Source organism: Schistocerca cancellata, chromosome 1, assembly GCF_023864275.1.
Source record: "Schistocerca cancellata isolate TAMUIC-IGC-003103 chromosome 1, iqSchCanc2.1, whole genome shotgun sequence".
NCBI lineage: Eukaryota > Metazoa > Arthropoda > Insecta > Orthoptera > Acrididae > Schistocerca > Schistocerca cancellata.
The window spans coordinates 1,133,807,615-1,133,830,151 of NC_064626.1; the positions used below are offsets into that span (position 1 = coordinate 1,133,807,615).

At 32.1% G+C, this 22,537-nt stretch overlaps 1 protein-coding gene across 2 annotated transcripts in view; it reads right to left on the minus strand.

Annotated features, from left to right (window-relative positions):
- Window positions 1-20,968: 20,968 nt before the first annotated feature.
- LOC126163120 (vesicular glutamate transporter 2-like) overlaps window positions 20,969-22,537 on the minus strand; it is a 99,071-nt gene continuing 97,502 nt past the window's right edge. For both annotated transcript variants that reach the window (XM_049920055.1, XM_049920047.1), the window contains 2 exons: window positions 21,982-22,117; window positions 20,969-21,144 (listed from right to left, as the gene is read on the minus strand). In XM_049920055.1, the coding sequence (XP_049776012.1) occupies window positions 21,119-21,144; window positions 21,982-22,117 (162 nt within the window). In that variant the 3' untranslated portion in view covers window positions 20,969-21,118. The remainder of the gene's footprint in view (window positions 21,145-21,981; window positions 22,118-22,537) is intronic.

Sequence of the window (22,537 nt, forward strand, 5' to 3'; positions counted from 1 at the left end):
TCACTTGATATTTTTGAGAACGACAAAAAAATTTTCCTATTAAGTTAACAGGTATTCTAAAATTTTAGAAGCAAACAAATATTTCAAATAATGTTTGTGCATATGAAATTTTTAAGAAATTTATTTTCACAAAAAAATTAGACAGTTATGAAAACGATTTAAAGAACATTAAGAAATAAAAGAAGATATGCCTGTAAAAGATAAAAAATAGAATTGCAAAATCATAATAATTCATTAAGGGTAATTTATGGAGGTTCATAATATTTATCAAAAGATGTTAACAATTAATAAGCAAGTCCAAAAAATCTTAAATTAGTAATATAAAAGACATTTACTGGTATCACTCAGTTATTATGTTAAATACTGTGATGGTTATTATACAAATTCTATTACAAATAATGTTAAAGATGCAGCAAAACATTCATGGAAGAGTTAAAAGAGGAATCAAGAGGAATTGCTACAATATATAGACAAAACATAACAATGATAATGACTAAAGAAGATGTAATCAATTCAAAAATTCTAAAATTTTTTAATTGTGAACTTTTGGTGCAAAGAAAGCAAGAGATCATTGTCATTGAATAGGAAAATATCGTGTAGTTTCACATGAAGATAACAATCTTAATTACCAGCATCCTAAATATATTGCATTTGATATCCATAATTTAACAAATTATGGAATCAGTTGTTTATCAAAAAACTAACAACAGATAATAAAGATATTGATGCTGTTCCAAATAATGAACACAAATATATTTCTTTTAGTAAATTTGTTAAAGAAGGATTAAAATTACAATATTTTGATACATCTAAATTTATAGTTTCAAACACTGTTAAATTTCCAACTAATCTTACAAAACAACAAAATAGAAAAAGAGGAAAATATTTTAAAGATAAACAATAAGATTTAATAATAAAAATTCGAGGTTAACTTTATGAATATATGGATTCTGAAGAAAAATCGCAAGACACTAAATTACCTTAGAAGAATGTTTTTCATCAAGACTTAATGAAGATAGTATTTCTGATGAAGTTTATAATCGAAGGAAAACAGTTTGGAAATAATTCAATATTCAAAATTTGGATGAACATAGAAAATTATATAATAAATTTGATATTTTTTATTTTATCCGATATTTCTGAAACATTTAGAGTTAGCTTTATAAATCTTATGAATTTTATCCATCTATATATCTCACTGCACCATAATTATCTTGAGATTTAATGTTAAAAGTTACAAAAGCTGAATTAGAATTACTACATGATTTTGATATGATTTTATTTCTTGAGAAAGGTAATCAAGGAGTAATTTCCCAAGGTATTAAAAGATGTGCAAAATCAAATAGGAAATATGTGAAAAAATATGCAAAGAAAACAAGAATTTATATTGTATAATCAGATGTAAGTAACGTACATGGTTCTGCAATGTCTCAGTTTTTACCATTTGAAGAGTCCAGTTGGTTAGAACTAAAATATTGTAATGTTGAAACAGTACTTAATATGTCAGGTGATAACAAATTTGGTTGCAATGTGAAAGTCGATTTAGAATACCCAAATAAATTACATATTTTACATAAAGATTTACCATTAGCACCAGAAGCAGGAAATAAATGATCACCGATTTTAAATAATAATGAAAAACATGTTTATATTGAAAACATCTTAAACAATGTTTAAATCTTGGATTAAAATGGAAGAAAAGTCGTAGGTTATTATCATTTGAACAATCAGATTGGTTGAAGAAGTACATTTTTTTCAATTCAGAAATGAGAAAAAAAGCACCTAAGGATCCTGAAAAAAATTTCTGCAAGTTAATGAATAATTCAGTTTTTGGAAAAAACAATGTAAATATTAGAAATAGACAGAACATTAAAATAATAACAGACCCAAGAAATTAACGAATTATTTTTCAGAAGCAGATTCTGAACATTCTAGTGAGGAAAATAAAAAAAACTTCAGTAAAATAATTTATATTAGAATGAGTATTCTTGCCAGCTCAGAAATAAAAATGTACAATTTTCATTGTAACTTTATGATACAAAATTAAAGTGAAAATATTAATTTATGTTATATGGATACAGATTCTTTCATGTATGATATAAGGACTAAAGATTTTTATAAGGATATGAATCAGTGATTATTTTTGTACAAATGATTATCCAGCAGATAGAATTTTTGGACTTGTGGAAGTAATTAAAATGTTTTAGGTAAATTGAGAGTTGAAATTTCTGGAAAAAATTTGTTAGGACATGTTAGTTTAAAATCGAATATGTATGCATATGAATTTGGTGATAAAGAAGAGAAAAAATCTGGAGCAGTTGAGAAATCTGTTGTGGATAATAAACTTACTTTTGACAGTACAAAAATAATTAACTGACATAAAACAATACAGATTTGTTAGATCATTTAAATGCGAATTGTGTACACTTGAATGTAACAAAAATGCCTTAAGTTCCGATATTGATAAACATATACTACAAGATGGAATTAATACATTACCATATGGTCATTATAAATTAAACCCAAACAAAACAACAAATGATAAGAATGATTTCTTCCAACAATTGAAAAATTACACAGAATATTGAATTAAATACAAATTAATTAGTTTTTAATATTCTTTCATGATCTGGTAATTTTGGTTGTCTTTCCATAAAATTCTACAATCATCTTTACCAATTTTTGTTAATGTCTATCTTTAATTTTTTTCATGATTTAAAAGCATTTTTTCATCTGTTGATTGATAAGTCATGAATATATTTTGTAGAATTCTTAACTTCCTTACCACATTTTTCCAAAAGGAATGGTTTAATAACTCAATTATGACGACTTTCTTTTGTTTCTGACCTTTACAATCATAACAACCTGATTTTGAAGGCATGTGTGGTTTTGTTGTATTAATTTCCCTATGAATTTCTTTTTCTTGAATTCTCATACGACAAATCGATGTATTTTCTTTTTCCATTTATAAAGCAATTCTCTGTTGTCACTTGAGGATTTAAAAAAAAATTAACAACGAAGTTTCAGTAATCATTGATGGAAAAAATGATATTTGACTTTATGCAAATTAAGTAGGTGATATTTTAGGATATAAAAATACTTTTGCTGTTGTGAAACAGCAAATTAAAGAAAAATATTGTAAAATATATGAAAATGTCAAAACGATGTATCTAAAACTATTCATGTACAATCAAAATATATAAATGGAGCTGGTTAATATTTTTTTATTTATAAGGTCAGAAATACCACATGTAGAAAATTTTCGAGATGGATTTATGAAAAATTTTTACCATCCTATAGAAAACTTGACGAATATAAAATGAAAGAGAAAATAACTAATGTGGAAAATTTAAATAAAATCTAAGAGGCATATATACAAGGATTCAGAGAAGTAACTCATCATGGAGTTGGGATAATAAACGGAAGAAATTAATAATAAATAAATTATTAAGATACATTCTTCCTCAATTAGGTGTTAGTAATTTATGGCAAAATACTGTTATTTTATGAGTATGGGAATATGATTATGAATATTAAGTAATGTAAGCACAATTTCAAAATATACATAATCAAACAGATAATTTCGAAATAGATATCAAACTCGTGAATAACTTTTAGTAATTTAATTTTGTACCAAATACAGTAAATTTATATCAACAAATAAAAGAATTATTTCCCAACAAAGTTATTACAATACTTTGGATACCCATTCATTAGGGCAAATGTATAAAAATACGAATACCCTAGCAAACATTTCTTAGAACATAAAACTAAATATTCAAGAATTTTTTCAAAAATCAAATTTTAAGTACCATTCACGAAATATTTATATAAATCTAACAAACAACACACATTGAATCCAGCATTTGATTCCATTAACACAAATTTAAAATCCTCAAAGGGTATACATATTTTGTTATTCTTTATTTGAATATCAAAATTAACTCTATCTTCTTTCATGAGACGATAAGCATAATGAAAATTATATTCAGTATCAAATATGTTTAAAACTGTAATTACTAACTCCATTTACAAATAAAATTTTTCATTAACAATTTAAAATATTTCTATTAGTTTTGCTTATCAATTATTGTGTGAATTGCCTAAATCTAATTATTTAACATTAACTTTAGTAACGTAATTATTTAAAACCTTTTTAACAAAACTAACATTTGGAAGATTCGTTTTCAGTAGTTCTTGTTCACAGTAATTTCCTTTTATTTTTTCACCGTATAAATATTTCAGTTTATATGTAACTGGATTGGAATGCATAACATTTTCAATTTCAAAAATTGTAATTTATCAAGTATTTTATTATGAAAATTTTTTTCAATTTACTTATTATTTCTTTATCACCTATTTTATATTAAGGTTCAGTAACCAACAAACTTATAACGTGAAAAGTTTTCAAAAATATTTTTTAAATTTCTTTATTAAATCTTTTGGTCACCTTTGTTTAGTGCTGAATATTTTGTGTTATTATATTCGTCAATTATGTTTGAAATTAAGTCGACCCATTTGTGATATCCTTGAACACATATTTTCTTTCAATAATCTATTATGCCATTAAACAACAGTTGTTTTAAATTCACTAAAAATTAAATAAGGATTAATGTTACATTTGTCCACTAACTCTTGAAATTCTTCATTAGCTAATTCTTTACCATCATATGGTTGAATTATTTTTGTTTTCTAGTGATGTATCTTTCTTTAAAAAAATCTACTATGTTTTCACCTGTCTTTCCTTTAACTAGAATAGACCATTAAAATTTTGAAAAAACATCTATAACAGTTAATAATTACTTATATGTTATTTATTTTCGAAATTACTTTCAGATTACCTGAACCCATTTCATCTAAATAAGTTTACCAAGAATCATCTATTCTAAAAGAAATTACATTCTTGTTCAATATCTTTTCCTATTTGTGTTCTTAAATCATTAATAAATATTTAACAAATATTTCATCCATTAGCTACAACTTTTTTTAACTAATTTATGCCTTTTAGCTTTACATATTGCATGAAGACCTTCAATTCGTTGTCTTACATTTTTAGACGTTAATCTATGAGGAATACTTGATTCAGTAATCATTTTACTATTCCAACAGTAAACGTAATTACCTTTCTACATTTATATAGAATAAAAAATAATTAAATTATTCCAACAAATACAGTTATCTTATTACCAACTGGAATAGTTTTAACAGAATCTTGTAACCTCAGAGATCTATGAACTATTTTCATAGTTTTTTTAGATATTTTATAAAATTTGTCAACTAGACTCATTTAAATATCAAGAACAATAAATGATCAATCTCTGTTCATATTATCACCAGTAATAACTTTTTTAAGAATGAAATCAGACTCATTGAAATCATACATTTTTTCTCGATACCAATCATAAATCTAAATTCAATAATTTGTTTACTGTATACTCTGTAATTAAGTTAATCTAACTTGAATTTGTTCTTGAAATAACTTCCTTTTTTGCCAAGTATTTACTTATTTAGTAATATAATTATTGAGTGACAGTAAAATACTTGTTTATACCGTTTTGGTATAGATTTGGCAATTCATTCCCTAAATAATGTTTTATAACTTATATTTTTGCATCTATTGGACGATTTACATTTGCAATTTATCTACCTTTAAAACCTGTAATTACTTTAAAAATAACATTTCAGCCTTTTGAGTCTACTGATATCTGAAGATTTTTGATTATTGATATTAAATTATTAGTAGTTTTTGGTTCTAATGATTAAAAAGGTTTTATTTTTTCTAATTAGCTAGATTGTTTCCTAAATTGTCCATTTCATTGAGTTAAAATATCTCTGACCTTATAAACCATTCGTAATTGTTTTATAAGAAACTGACACAAATGTACACAAAATAGTTCAACAAAATTTTGTATACTCTCGATATTGTAGTAAAGTTAGATTTTTCGCCATAGTGCCTCCAGATGTTTCAAAACCAAATTTTATATCTGTATTTTTATTACAAAAAGTCATATGAGTATCAAGATGGTCAGAAGTATTTAAATTTACTATTTGGTATTCTAAATATTTTGTTTAATTGGGTAATTCATAAAAAATGCCACAAAACTGTTTACTGTTTTATTGTTTTTACTAATTGTTCTGTGTCAGAATTAGATAAAAGATTATGAACTTTTTTTAATATTTCTTTGAATTGTTTCCAACTTCCTTTCTTTTCCATTGTTAGTTTGTGCTTATTTTGTTCTTCTAATTCATCATAATCTATTTTTCTATTTATAACTCCATTTGCAGTTGCTGCAGAACCATCAGAGACTGAAACAATAGTTGCTAAATATGATAATGCAGCTAGTAATAAAGGTGAAAAACCACATTGGTGTTTTGTTCTTTTTTGTTGGTAAATGTTCACTAAACTTTTCACGAGACAAACTGCTAATGAGGCAACCAACCTTCCACCAACTTTTTTCTCTTTTTTTCCTTTTTGAAAATCATTAAGAAATTATTCAATTCTATTTAATTATTCATTAGTTAATTTAATTGTAAGTTATTTTGGTTTAGTTTAGTGAGTTGGTAGCAATGCATAATCAATTCAAAAGGTATTCATGTATTTAAATTAAAAATTAGTAAATAACTTTTTATAATCCCCATCCACTTTCATCAACATTTAAACCCATTTATGATTACGTTTTCTATAAATTATTCCTCTAACTGCAGATGCAGCAATTTTTTCTCGTGATGAAGCATCACTGCATGGACATGCACATAACGAAGCTTTTTATCTACTTCACATCTTTTTTTCTAAATCTGTACTCTCTGTAAAAGCAATATCATGTTCTTTACATTATTCATCTAGTAGATTAATTCCTTTTTTACCTCTAGCTCCCTTTTCTTCTAATTTTGTTCCTGGATCACAAAATTTATAACTCTAACTAATCCTTTTCCATATATTAATGTTTCCAAAACTTATGTGGTAAATTATTGAAAATTATAATGAAATAAGAAATTATTTTTGGATCATTAATAATAAAAATCGCTAAATTTATAAGTTAAGATTTGATTTACTCCTACTTTTTCATTATGATACTTTTTTCCAGCTGTCTTCCCTATGAATCACTGCTAACCTATCAATTAATTGTCGAAAATCATCCCTACAATCATATTTAAATGGTTTGTCCAAATATTTTTTTTTCTAAGCCTTCAACAGCTAATTCAAATTCATCACTAAGATTCGGAAATATTTTTCAACAATCCTTTTCGTCATATTACTATATTTATTTCCTTTACTTGATTACATTTTATTTGTATTACTTTCGTTATATATAGCATTTGATGACAAATTCTGACCGAGCGATGAGGTGTATTGGCTAGCACACTTGACTCGCATTCGGGATGACGACGGTTCAGTCCTGCGTCCGGTGATCCTGATTTAGGTATTCTGTGATTTTCCTAAATCGCTCCAGGCAAATGCCAGGATGGTTCCTTTGAAAGGGCACAGGCGACTTCCTTCCTCATGGTTCCCTAATCCGATGAGACCGATGACCTCACTGTGTGGTCTCCTCCCCCCGAAACAACAACAAATTCTATTATTTTTTCACTCTTATTTATTTTTTAATGTCTGTATCTTTTAATTTTGTATTTTCTTTTCCATATTCCTGTAACAAATTATTTATTTCTGATTACCTTAATGTATAATCTCTTTTATCACTATTATATTGTTTTTAATCGATGGAACATCAATAAATTCTACTAAATATAGTTGATTAAAGGAACATTTTCTTTTTCATCTTCTCTATCTTCTTCAATTGCTTTTCATAATTTTCTCTCATTCTTCCAATTCCTTGGCTAAGTTTTTCAACTGTATCAGTAACACGTTGATCCTCCTTTTTAATTTTTTGTATTTGTTCTTGCTTGTTTGTCTTCCATTTCTTAAACTCTTCATCCTTTGTTCCTTAAATTTTCCAGTTTGCCTGACTATTTTAAAACCTTCTAGATCGTGTTCAGCAAACATTTATTGAGGATAAAAATGTGAAATTCATTTTTTTATTTTATGTTCATAGTTAAAGTTCAATGGTTTACTTGTAACATTTTTATATTATATGTTTATACTCAACATTTAAAAGATTCGTTATATTTTTTTTATTCCCCTTCATCAATGTTTCTTGTCATATCAATTGTTATAAAACCACATCTACCTTTATATTAACATTTTCTAATTTTCCACTACATTCTTTAACTTTAAATCTCCAACAACAAATTCATGATGAATATTATTTAAATTTGTATCATCTTGTGTAAAAATATTTAAAAAATTTTAATTGTCACTAACTTAATGGTTTTGGCTTAAATAAAATGTATTCTGTTATGTCTTCACCTAGTAATATAATCTCTAACTATATTTTGATTTTCCAGAATGAATTAAAAGAACTACAATTGAATTACCTTCATACATATCTAAGAGATTACTTTCATCATTATTTTTAATAAAAGTGACCATTTTTTATTAATTTTATAAATTCTTGGCATTATGGTTGATCTAAACTTGAAGAATAAATATACCGATTATTAATTTTTTCCAGTTTAAGCATTTTTTACTAAAATATAATTATCAGTGATTAAAATTGTTTATCCCCAACTGGTTTATCCTATCATTGCATGACTAATAGACTATTGTAACTGTTTATAGAGTTTATTTTTGAATTTCTTTTGTGGAATTCTTATTTCTTGTTCCCAATCTGACATTCACTTACATAAATTTTATTAATATAAATGTGTAGATTATTTGATCTCAGTGGCAATTCATCTGTTGTCAAAAAGAGATTAACTGTTCTAATAACAGGAACCTCCCCCCATGAACCATGGACCTTGCCGTTGGTGGGAAGGCTTGCGTGCCTCAGCGATACAGATAGCCATACCGTAGGTACAACCACAATGGAGGGGTATCTGTTGAGAGGCCAGACAAACGTGTGATTACTGAAGAGGGGCAGCAGCCTTTTCAGTAGTTGCAAGGGCAACAGTCTGGATGATTGACTGATCTGGCCTTGTAACAATAACCAAAACAGCCTTGCTGTGCTGGTACTGCGAACGGCTGAAAGCAAGGGGAAACTACGGTCGTAATTTTTCCTGAGGGCATGCAGCTTTACTGTATGATTAAATGATGATGGCGTCCTCTTGGGTAAAATATTCCGGAGGTAAAATAGTCCCCCATTCGGATCTCCGGGCGGGGACTACTCAAGAGGATGTCGTTATCAGGAGTAAGAAAACTGGCGTTCTACGGATCGGAGCGTGGAATGTCAGATCCCTTAATCGGGCAGGTAGGTTAGAAAATTTAAAAAGGGAAATGGATAGGTTAAAGTTAGATATAGTGGGAATTAGTGAAGTTCGGTGGCAGGAGGAACAAGACTTCTGGTCAGGTGACTATAAGGTTATAAACACAAAGTCAAATAGGGGTAATGCAGGAGTAGGTTTAATAATGAATAGGAAAATAGGAGTGCGGGTAAGCTACTACAAACAGCATAGTGAACGCATTATTGTGGCCAAGATAGACACGAAGCCCATGCCTACTACAGTAGTACAAGTTTATATGCCAACTAGCTCTGCAGATGACGAAGAAATTGATGAAATGTATGATGAAATAAGAGAAATTATTCAGATAGTGAAGGGAGACGAAAATTTAATAGTCATGGGTGACTGGAATTCGAGTGTAGGAAAAGGGAGAGAAGGAAACGTAGTAGGTGAATATGGATTGGCGCTAAGAAATGAAAGAGGGAGCCGCCTGGTAGAATTTTGCACAGAGCACAACTTATCATAGCTAACACTTGGTTTAAGAATCATGATAGAAGGTTGTATATATGAAAGAACCCTGGAGATACTAAAAGGTATGAGATAGATTATATAATGGTAAGACAGAGATTTAGGAACCAGGTTTTAAATTGTAAGACATTTCCAGGGGCAGATGTGGACTCTGACCACAATCTATTGGTTATGACCTGTAGATTAAAACTGAAGAAACTGCAAAAAGGTGGGAATTTAAGGAGATGGGACCTGGATAAACTGAAAGAACCAGAGGTTGTACAGAGTTTCAGGGAGAGCATAAGGGAACAATTGACAGGAATGGGGGAAAGAAATACAGTAGAAGAAGAATGGGTAGCTTTGAGGGATGAAGTAGTGAAGGCAGCAGAGGATCAAGTAGGTAAAAAGACGAGGGCTAGTAGAAATCCTTGGGTAACAGAAGAAATATTGAATTTAATTGATGAAAGGAGAAAATATAAAAATGCAGTAAGTGAAGCAGGCAAAAAGGAATACAAACGTCTCAAAAATGAGATCGACAGGAAGTGCAAAATGGCTAAGCAGGGATGGCTAGAGGACAAATGTAAGGATGTAGAGGCGTATCTCACTAGGGGTAAGATAGATACTGCCTACAGGAAAATTAAAGAGACCTTTGGAGATAAGAGAACCACATGTATTAATATCAAGAGCTCAGATGGAAACCCAATTATAAGCAAAGAAGGGAAAGCAGAAAGGTGGAAGGAGTACATAGAGGGTCTATACAAGGGCGATGAACTTGAGGACAATATTATGGAAATGGAAGAGGACGTAGATGAAGATGAAATGGGAGATACGATACTGCGTGAAGAGTTTGACAGAGCACTGAAAGACCTGAGTCGAAACAAGACCCCGGAGTAGACAACATTCCATTGGAACTACTGACGCCCTTGGGAGAGCCAGTCCTGACAAAACTCTACCATCTGGTGAGCAAGATGTATGAAACAGGCGAAATACCCTCAGACTTCAAGAAGAATATAATAATTCCAATCCCAAAGAAAGCAGGTGTTGACAAATGTGAAAATTACCGAACAATCAGTTTAATAAGCCACAGGTGCAAAATACTAACACGAATTCTTTACAGACGAATGGAAAAACTGGTAGAAGCCGACCTCGGGGAAGATCAGTTTGGATTCCGTAGAAATACTGGAACACGTGAGGCAATACTGACCTTACGACTTATCTTAGAAGAAAGATTAAGGAAAGGCAAAGCTACGTTTCTAGAATTTGTACACTTAGAGAAAGCTTTTGACAATGTTGACTGGAATACTCTCTTTCAAATTCTAAAGGTGGCAGGGGTAAAATACAGGGAGCGAAAGGCTATTTACAATTTGTACAGAAATCAGATGGCAGTTATAAGAGTCGAGGGACATGAAAGGGAAGCAGTGGTTGGGAAGGGAGTAAGACAGGGTTGTAGCCTCTCCCCGATGTTATTCAATCTGTATATTGAGCAAGCAGTAAAGGAAACAAAAGAAAAATTCGGAGCAGGCATTAAAATCCATGGAGAAGAAATAAAAACGTTGAGGTTCGCCGATGACATTGTAACTCTGTCAGAGACAGCAAAGGACTTGGAAGAGCTGTTGAACGGAATGGATGGTGTCTTGAAGGGAGGATATAAGATGAACATCAACAAAAGCAAAACGAGGATAATGGAATGTAGTCGAATTAAGTCGGATGATGTTGAGGGTATTAGTTTAGGAAATGAGACACTTCAAGTAGTAAAGGAGTTTTGCTATTTGGGGAGCAAAATAACTGATGATGGTCGAAGTAGAGAGGATATAAAATGTAGACTGGCAATGGCAAGGAAAGCGATTTTGAAGAAGAGAAATTTGTTAACATCGAGTATAGATTTAAGTGTCAGGAAGTCATTTCTGAAAGTATTTGTATGGAGTGTAGCCATGTATGGAAGTGAAACATGGACGGTAAATAGTTTGGACAAGAAGAGAATAGAAGCTTTTGAAATGTGATGCTACAGAAGAATGCTGAAGATTAGATGGGTACATCACATAACTAATGAGGAAGTATTGAATAGGATTGGGGAGAAGAGAAGTTTGTGGAACAACTTGACCAGAAGAAGGGATCAGTTGGTAGGGCATGTTCTGAGGCATCAAGAGATCACCAATTTAGTATTGGAGGGCAGCGTGGAGGGTAAAAATCGTAGGGGGAGACCAAGAGATGAATACACTAAGCAGATTCAGAAGGATGTAGGTTGCAGTAGGTACTGGGAGATGAAGAAGCTTGCACAGGATAGAGTAGCATGGAGAGCTGCATCAAACCAGTCTCAGGACTGAAGACCATAACAACAACAACAACAATAACAGGAATACGTCATTTGGTTTTTTATTCAACTTTTTAATGCCAATTATTATCTCAAAATAATAAACGTTACTGTGATGCAGAAATATCAGGTTTATCAGGTAATAATAAAGTAAATACTTATATAGAAAAGATAGAAATTCCTGTTTGTCAATATAAAGTTATGAAATTTAGAAAAACTTAGTAAATCTAAAAAAATTAGTGTTCACATTACAGAAGAAAGAATTTTAAATGGACTTTTTATTGAAAGTGAACTTTGATTATTTACAGATAAAGAAGATTGCGTTGGCAAAGTTTTTGTATTTAACAGTCAAATTATTATTACAATTGGAAAAAACTATGTTCCTTAAATTATTCTATTTCAAATAATTAATATAAATTTTGATATAGCTGATGGAATGTTTATTAAACTTAATGATCATTTTCACTGAGAAACCAATGGATATTGCTTTATTTAAACTATGCTCCTAAAATCATTCTATTTCAAATAATTAATACAAATTTTAATTTGGCTGATGGAATGTTTATTAAACTTAATGATCATTTTCATTGAGAAACTAATGGTACTGATTCATTTAAACCAAATGCTGAATTTGAATTTTTGAAGAAATTAATGTATGAATATTCCAATTTTTGTTAGAACTCAGAACTTAGAAATAACTATAACTGATGAAAATGATAATTTGATTGACTGTCATGATGCTTATGTAACAATTGTTTTAGGAATGAATTAAGAATTTTTCCCATATTAAATCATGAACCAAATTAATATGAATATTGCTGATAGGTTTAATTCATGCTGTTCTCAACTTTTTATGATTTTTTATGTTGTTCATATATATATAAATTATTTGGCTACATATCACAGTAAGTCGAGTATTAAACTAATTAATAATTGTTTTCTAAAATTATATTACATTATTTTATCTAGAACTGAATATCCATTTATTCCTTCTTTAAATATTATGTCATCGACTTCATCTCTATCAAATAAATTACACATTGGATGACTTATAGTTAACAACAACAAAAAGTTATATTGAACAAAGTTAAGTTCTTCATCTATTAGAATTATGTTTTAGACTTTTAAAGATTATAAATAAATTATGTTGGATTTCATGTAATTGTAATTTTTACTTGGCGTTCTAGAAAAATGAAGAGGAGTCTGTTGTTCATTGATCTACTAGAAATGGTAATTTTACACCTACAACAGAAGGAAAACTGTTGTAAAATGTATGGAATTTACCCTTGTTAAATATGAACCAGTATATTAACTTGCAGTAGAGCAAAAATGGCCTGAAAACTCAAAAAGTCCTATTTCTTTCTTTGAACTCCAATAAGCTGAATTGGGTGAGTTACAGAGACAACGAAATTTTGACTTAGATATTACTAATTATTTTAATTCTACCGAATATGGTGTGCCTTACGTTATTATCGTTGTTTTTTAAAGTTATAGAAAAAATCATCAGTTAAACAAATCTTCTTTGTTAGATCTAGTTAAATTACAAAATATCTATTTGAAAAATGGGAGTAATGAAGTTTTTCCTCAAGAATTATGAACTCTTAAACCACCAAGTAGACCTATCTTCTTAAAAGCTTACAATTTCTTTGGAGATTTTAAAAGAATAGCTCAGTTAACTAATAATATAAATGTAAGTCTTTTCAATTTGTTCAAAATTATCCTATCTACATAATTAATATGTCTAAAGGAATAAATGTTGCAACTACTCAGAAAATACAGTAAAATTATGTATATCCTTTAATGAAAATGTACCTAATGATACAACTGAATGTTATTATGTATGGTAAATCGAATGTAACTTATGATTCACAACACAGATTCCTTACTGAAAAATTTTGATTACATAAATGAATGAAAAATTAGAAACAATTAAAGAATTTTTAACTTCATGTTTTCATTTCCTTTTGAAATATTTTCAGAAGAATAGAGAATTTCAAAACCAAAATGTTTAGCACTTCAAAAATTAAAATGTTTTGGAAACATTTGGAAAACTTTTTAAAATTTGATTCCTTAATTTTTTGTATATAAAAAATTTAAAACTAAAATGAGTATGAATAGTAGCGCTGAAAATCTATTAACTGAACTTAACAACTGCTGTAATGGTTGTGTAGAACTGTTCACTAAATTATCAGAATTTAAAAAACAAATCTTATGTGATTCCAGAAGCCAAATTTGTAGCAACAATTTTGGTGATAACGTTCTTTTACTTTTAAATGATAAGTATAAAATTACTCTTCCAGAATTTTATACTACAATCTTTACAAATGACAATTATAAACTAGATAAAATTGTTCCATTACTTCTTATTTACTGAGGTAAAACAACATGTAAAGGTCTTCCCACTCATGTGATTGAATTTCAATAATTGAATTTTTTAATTTTTTTAATTAAATTAAAAACTTACTTTACTATTATCTTCTATGTTTTTTTAAGTAGGTCATTTTTGTTGGTCATTTTTAAATGAAAATTTCGTTTTGTGCATATAGAGAAATTTTTTGGTTGGAAAATACAGAGACATTAGAATCTTGGTTTCCATCATGTAATTTTTAATCGAAATGGTCTTTGAGCCAGAATCATCATAAGTACGCTACCCACGCCCATCTGTCCTCTGAATAAAGAATAAATTTCCTTTTTGTGTTAGGAACCTGCTTCTTATGATCTAAAGTCCCCTAAAAATGCCAACACAACAAATGTCCTGACCAGGCTCAGTCTGTACCTGCACACTGCAAACTGAGAGTCAGCATGCTGATGATGAGAGCACTGTCTCTTGAAATGCATTATTCAATTATATCAAGTACTAACAAAGTTTCTTCCTATGTGTAACCATGCATCTACCTTCTACCCTGTAACTCTTTAAAGTCTGCTGATGTTGAGAGTGACATTTGTTCTTCTTACTACTTTCTCTGCAAACACATTTTGTAATGGAATGGTCTATATTGCTAGTTCTCAATAATCTTATAGCAAAATTATATGACTTAAAATGAATCACCTCCAGTTGCACTGCAGCCTTCAATACAACTCCAGTATAACACAATGCAAAACTTCAATGTAACTAATGTTACAGTAGGCACACTCAATCTTAAACTGGTTAATAAGTGTTCAATCAGTCAAACTGTGAAGTTGTGAAACCGAATTTTTGTCTGAAATTAATATAGAGATATTAGTAGTTGTGTGGGTTATTTTGAAAATCATATACCAAAGAATACTGAATTATTCCCTGAAACATTTTAAAATCTGAAGTATTTAAATGACGTTTTCCATACATGTAATAATTACCATTGAGTAGTTTAAATTTCATTGAAATGATAGGAAATTCCATCAATGTATTCTGATGCGTACCTTAATAATCAGTCTGATAGAAACAGAGAGAGGAAAAGGTAAGAAATGAAATTATGTACACACTTTCAGTCTTGTTATACAGTCATAGCTCCTCTATCTCCCTCTCTAACTATGTCTCTCTCTCTCTCTCTGTCTCTCTCACTCTCTGTCTCTCTCTCTCTCTGTCTCTCTCTCTCTCTCTCTCTCTCTCTCTCTCTCTCTCTCTCTCTCTGTGTGTGTGTGTGTGTGTGTGTGTGTGTGTGTGTTGTGAGAGAGAGAGAGAGAGAGAGAGAGAGAGAGAGAGAGACAGAGAGAGAGAGAGAGAGAGAGAGATAGAGAGTGAGAGAAGGTGGGGGGGGTAGAGAGGGAGAAATAAGACAAAGAGAGAGACAAAGAGAAACAAACACATACAAAACAATGAATTGCGAGATTAAGCACAACTCTCTGTTGCAACGTGTTGTGATAGTGCTTCATTTTAACACACAGAAATTGAAACCAGCAATTAGAGAATTCCTTCATACTAAAAAGGAAATGACAATTTATTTGTATTAAATGTATTTGAACATTGAAAACCCTTTGCACATCATTTTAGCTATTGTAGTGGAACATGGTATTACATGACCACTTATTTCACTTGTTCCTACTAAACCGATGAAAGATGGTCTTGAAGAAAGGTTATTTAGATAAGTAGTGTATAGGAAGAACTTAGGTTTGTGCACACTTTTTCTTTTAGAATCTAAAATCTATATACCGATGCGTGGAGGGAAACACGAACGCAGAGCATCCAACAAGGAAGGATACAATATCTCCACTTGAGAGTAGCGCATACGTCACAGCACGTGACACTACGAGTTTTGCGAATGCCAGCAGCCGTATTCTGATGGGTGCCCGTAACTATTTCAGATGAGTTTAATAATTCTTGACTGCGCGTAAAAGCTCTCGGTATCAGACGAGTGGGTACTTTTTCAGTTGCATATTGATTTCCCATGAGCCCTGCATGGAGCAGAGCGTTCGCGAAGTGTGTTGGGGAGGCCGACTAGAGTGACGTCACATGTTCGTTGCAGTGCCCCTACATTTATTGGTCCAGGATCGCTTAACCATACTTTGGCCTCGCGGCTTGGAGGTGTCCAGGAAACCCACAGATTAAGAGGGGTGGCGGCAATGGCCACGTCCTTAAACCAACGAAGAATGTTCCGTAATCTGTCACTTAACTTCTGTGACAACATTCTGGCAGCTTCTGTCACGAGCTTCGCTACGTAAATGTAGTCGAATAACGATCTGTTCCCTCGACGTTGCAATTGTGTTGTGAGAGAAGCAAATTGTAGAAGAGTTTGATTAAGAGTGGTTACGTGATTTTGCAGCTAGTTGGCGTAGATGTGAGAACTTTTACAGCCCTTGAACTTCTGCAGATGTAGAAGAAGAAACAAGATACAATTAGTGGCACTAAATATCATGTCAACAGCATCAAGAAACTACTTAAAGGCGACTGTAAGTAAATAATGAAGGTAGAAGTGATCACAAAAGCATCACAGTGACAAATCGTTAATGAAGTTTTTGGCTCAGTTACAGCCCGTAACTTGAGACGAAAACCCTTTATTTTGGCGCCCAAGGTTCAGGACGTTAATAAGAGGCAGTGAAGTAAGAGAGCTTTAGCATTAATAAACAGAATTTTTAAAAAACAATGTAGAAGCGAGCAGACACTGTAGTGTCGCCCAATGTAGGTTGGCTGATTCGATGGAGGGTTCCCAATATCGAGTTCATAGGCACCACCCAATTTACTTACAATACTTAAGAAGAAGTAATGGTTTTGATTTCGTGCGAACGAAATAAACGTGAATTGCAGCGTCATAAGAGATAAACGAGGTTAGGTGACAACAATCAAGTCAACAACAAGCAATATTTACGTGATGAAATAACCGTCGACACGTGAGTGAAGACATATTTCGTTGACGAGACGGAAGATTTCGGCGTGCTGATTCCGAGCCTACTAGTGCAGCTGAAACTTCCGACGACAGCGGCAGTCGACTGACGCGAGGGCAGCGCAGCTTCGCCTCGGACAGCGGCTGCTCAGCTGATTACGGCAACGTCTACATAGCGGCTCATCGAGACATCGCTGCACCCATACGACGTATCAGCAGCCCGGAGCAGCTACCGGTGATACTGATTAAGTGAGCTGTAATCAGCCCAAAACCCTGAAATTCTACTGTTAGTAGTTCCCCATGCGGAAGTTGATAGAAGCGTGTGTCACTTGTTGTATGGCTGTGTTAGAACATAATCTTATAAGCGAAGGGATTTTTAGGTTTATATCTAGTTTGTCCACATTGTATGTCTGTAAAATGACAGAAGTAATGTCTTTGAAGCACAAATAGACGAATTACAAAAGAGCTTATAAGCGCAAATGGAGGAATTACAAAATGGCACTGGAGCTCAGTGGCAGGAATTAAAACAATTAGACACGATAGCTACGAAAATAGGTTCTTAAAATAGTTAGTGTAAATATAGAAGAGACCTCAATTAGATTACCTGAAGATTTGCAGACTGAAATGCGAAAACAATGCTGTTTAGTAATCAGGAAGGAGGTTGCAGCAACGGTAACACAAAACGATCGTAGAGGAACGAAGCACGCTGGAGTTACTAACCCAAACTCAAATCTCAGAGACGTGAAATCGAGTAGAAGCCTTAGAACAAAATAGGGAACTTGTTGAAATAACTAGCGATTCGAAAATTGTGACAAATTTGGAGATGCGTTTGCAGGCATTAGTAGAACAAAAGACGAAAAAGTAGATTCCGCCAGCGCTACACCTAATTCTGTGGACGACGCTGTTGAACATCATAATAAATTTCGTAAATTATTGGAGGCACTATAAAATATACCGCCGGAATTTAGAAATAATACCACAGTATTACCAGATGGGTTATCAACTCATCTGATAGAACAATTGCAGATGAAAAATGGAAAGAACTGGCCAAAACAGCTTTCGAAATTTTAACCATATGGTGAGGTACATTAGATATGTTTCTTAAAAGTATTCTCTCGATCTTCACGCAAGCACAATGGAGAACCACACATTCAGAAAAATTGCGATGATTTCCAGGAGAAATTTAAAAGAAAATATTGGTCACCGAGGCACAAGAAAAAGTAAGCTTGGATTTAGTAGTTTCTAAGGATTACAACAGTTCGTGGGTTAGCTATAGTGGCATTTGACAAGATCTAAATATTTGAACAACCCATTACAGGAAACATTCAGTACAGGCCCAGGTATTACCTCACCCTGCAGAGAGAGAAATTTGGTAGAGAGGATGGCCTAATGTAATCGATCTCTTAACTTTTATAGAATACGTAGATACCATAAATAAAGAAAGGGGAGATTTCACTCAGGGACAGAATCGACATAAAGAAAACAGCGAAAATAGTTGGAGGTCATCAGTCCCCTAGAATTTAGGATTCTGTGTTTTAATATATGTAGTGAGTATTTGTAAATATAAATGAAAGAAAAAGTAACGAAAATTACGTAAACACTCTGCACTTGTCCATAGTTTTTAAAGTAAGTTGTAGATAAACGCGTTCATTAAAAAAAAAGACTTTGTAATATTGAATAGGTTCTTGGCGAACTGCCTTCAAAGATCGCCTGTAAAATAGGGCTCGGTATTAAATACTTCGATAATCTATACAAATGTGTGAGCAATGGCCTTACGAAAATTATAAAAAAAACGAATATAAAAGTAGGAAGCAGGAAACTGGTTTTATTTTCCCGGGTAAATTCACTAGAGTACGTTGACATACATCAGAGGAAAGGTCAGAGACTTTGCATAAGTTTAAAATTATTAAATGAGGTGCGTCGGTATTTGATGTAGCTACAGGAGAGTTGAAAGAAAGGCAAACTCACAAAAGGGATTGTGTATTCAGTGGCCAACTGATCGATGGAAGGAATAAGCGGAACTATATTTGTTTGGAAGGGAAAATGAAGGAACATTTACATCGAAAATACAACAATGTATGTACACAGTGTCTGCATAAAAAATAAGTTATAAATGCGACTAGTACATAGGTACAAAGATGTCAACTGACTAGGAGTCACAGTAATGAAGTTGTCTCCGAAATAGTTACGAGTAAATAGACTCAGCGGTATGATATTCATTCTTTGAATCTTCGTTTCTGTACACGTTGGACAGAATACAGATCTGAAATTTTAAACAGCCCAAAGGAGAGTTGACTAAAATGTCAGTATGTAACTCCTTATGCCAAATAAGACAGAAACTTTTACATCTCAATAAAGTTGAGAAAGTTACGTTGTTACAAGCTAATCACAAGAGATAGACATTGACTGGGAAAAAGGTAATTGTCGTTGAGGCTGAGGAATCATTGCAAATGCTTCGCACAACAGGTAACAGTCTAATGATGTATGAGCAATGTATCCAGCTGGTAATACAGTAAAATACACAATGAAAAAGTCGTTCATTACACTCTAATTTCGTGTTTAAATACATGTTCGCTGTTAAATTGAACATCTTATATTAAGAAAGAACCAAAGTATTAAAAGGATGTGATATCCTTTTACATTTAAGCTGAATAGATCTCAGCTCGCATTAACTGCGAAAGACTGTTACGATCAATGCAAATCTTAAGTAAATATTAAAATAGCATGTTCTTAGCGTAATTGGAAAGCAACTCTGTTTCTTTCAGAGTAATTCATTTTCTGTTGAGTTTATAATCTGTATTTACAGTCCATGTAAAGGTCTACGAAACACAGGAGTTAAATGATAGTTAATTTTTAATACAATCCACAAAATTGGATTTGGGGACAATTACTCTGTTCATGTACACACTTTCCACATTCATAATGACTCTCCTTGATGATGCGACCTATGAAATACAACGAATGAATGAACGAATGAATCCGTGTCTGAACGAATGCAAAAGAAAGAGATGTGCATTACGGACACGCTAACATAATGCTGTTTAAGATGTAGAATCAAAAATATTTAAGTGTCTACGGTCATATTCAAATGTTTTTACTTAATATTATTGTGGAACCTCTTAAGAACAAAACTGTGTACGAAAGAGGCATTGAATATAAAGGCGTTTCTGTTGAGGAGAGGTTTATTAATTTTTAAATCACAGAAAAACTTAGGTTGGTCTATTAGGCAGTAAACTCTTATCACAGATTCTGGAGATGCGCTTCTCAAAACTGAAGCAGAAACAAGCCATACGAAAACAATACCCGTGTCTCACACTTACACTGATATAATTATGGATTCCTCAGATCTCTTGGTCTCGATGGAATCACATCCTTATTCACCAAAATTCTACAGGTAATTCACAAGAATGTCAGGTTATACTTCATGTTAAGTTAGATTAAGTTATAGTTTCACTGCCACTTCTCTAGTATCATAACTCTCAGCCTTCTGTTGTAGGAGTAGTAGTTCTTGTATGTTACGATGTGGATACTGCATTTTTAATTAGCATTTGGTATCGAATAAAATAAAATGTTTCTTCCAAGCGACTTTGGTATGTTACTCAAGCTGCAGAAAAAGTGAATGTTTTGCAGAGTTTTCCTGCCCTGTGTCTTCTTTACGTGCAAAGTTTTATCGTGAAGAAACCTTTGTTTCTCTCACTATATTCCATGTGGCTACTGACGTCACAGTGGCTCAAACTGCAACCTTTTCTATAGTTTCTGGAAAAGAAAAAAGACATTTAATTTGTTACTTGCGAGTTAACAATATGGTCTAACAGTTTAAAACTGCATGTCATGTATTTCCCAACAACACAAATTTAAACGCAGAGATCTCACCATTCGCAATTGGTCCATCCAAGCATTTGATTCAACGTGGCTTTGTAGAAAAATGGAGACCTGCCGTTTTTAGACATCTTGGTTCGCAGAAAGAGTGACGGTTTCGTGAGTCACAGTGTGTTTCGTAAACCAACCCACACTGATCTACATATGCAAGATAGGATCTGCCATCACCCATCCCAACGCAGTGGTGTATTACGGACTCTCAGTCATAGGGACAGACTTATCTCAGATCCAGAGAGCGTATCATGAGAGTTTATCCATCTTCGCTCTGTGTTTGTGTAGTAAGGTACTCTGATATACAGATTCGAAATATGTTTCAACCGGTACGCTAAACCTCGAGAATTGCCAGAAGAAACGGACGAGTTCGTGTTCTCATTTCCCTATTCAAGCGTTCTGTAATCTTCTGAACTGAAACGAAAGCCACGACTCAAATGCTCTGAGAGTATTAATTCCGTTGGCGCCATGTTGCAAAAGTAAAGTAGACGTGATTGGACTCAAATTTTTCACACCTATGTGAACGGTTACTGGCGCAAGTTGAAGGGAATAGGCGCACGTAAACATGCCCGAGTAAACTCACTTCACAGGTACATTTCACCTAACATAATTATTTGGCTAACTGATGATAAATATTAAGTGCGTATGACAATATACTAATAACTTCGAGAGAACTTCTAGTAGCACTAATAGCACTAGATCTAAAGTATTCAAGGAACTCACCTGTTTTCTTTCCTCTCGAATAGTTAGGGTCGTTCCAAGGTTGAACTTCGCCATCACCAAAAATAACGAAAATCAGATTGCCCACAAAGAAGACGGCAGCTGCTGTGAGGAATACAATTCTCCACTCTTGAATGGTCTGTTTGAAAAAATTGAAAAAAGCTCAAAGATAATGGAACAAACGTTCTCACAAGTTGATGATAAAGGTCTCTAGTCAGTAGTTTACATATTATACTTTAACTAACTACCTCAGAAGTCACAGCCAAAGTAAATGAAACTGGCTTCTCACTGATTTATGCAGAAATGCTGCTGTAGTAGTTATGTTACAGAGAGTTCTGGCACACTTTTGATATCTAATTGAGATGATAATTAATTAAATTGAGCAATTAATTACCCCAACCATCTCACCTTACCCCATTGTTATGTAAACTGATTGATGATTCCCTATATATACCTTTATTTATGACCTCCTGGGGAAAATATGTCCCTCTGAGAAACCCCCCATCTCTCCCCCTCCTACTCCCCCACTCCTCTGGGAAAGAGACACTTTTTTGTTATC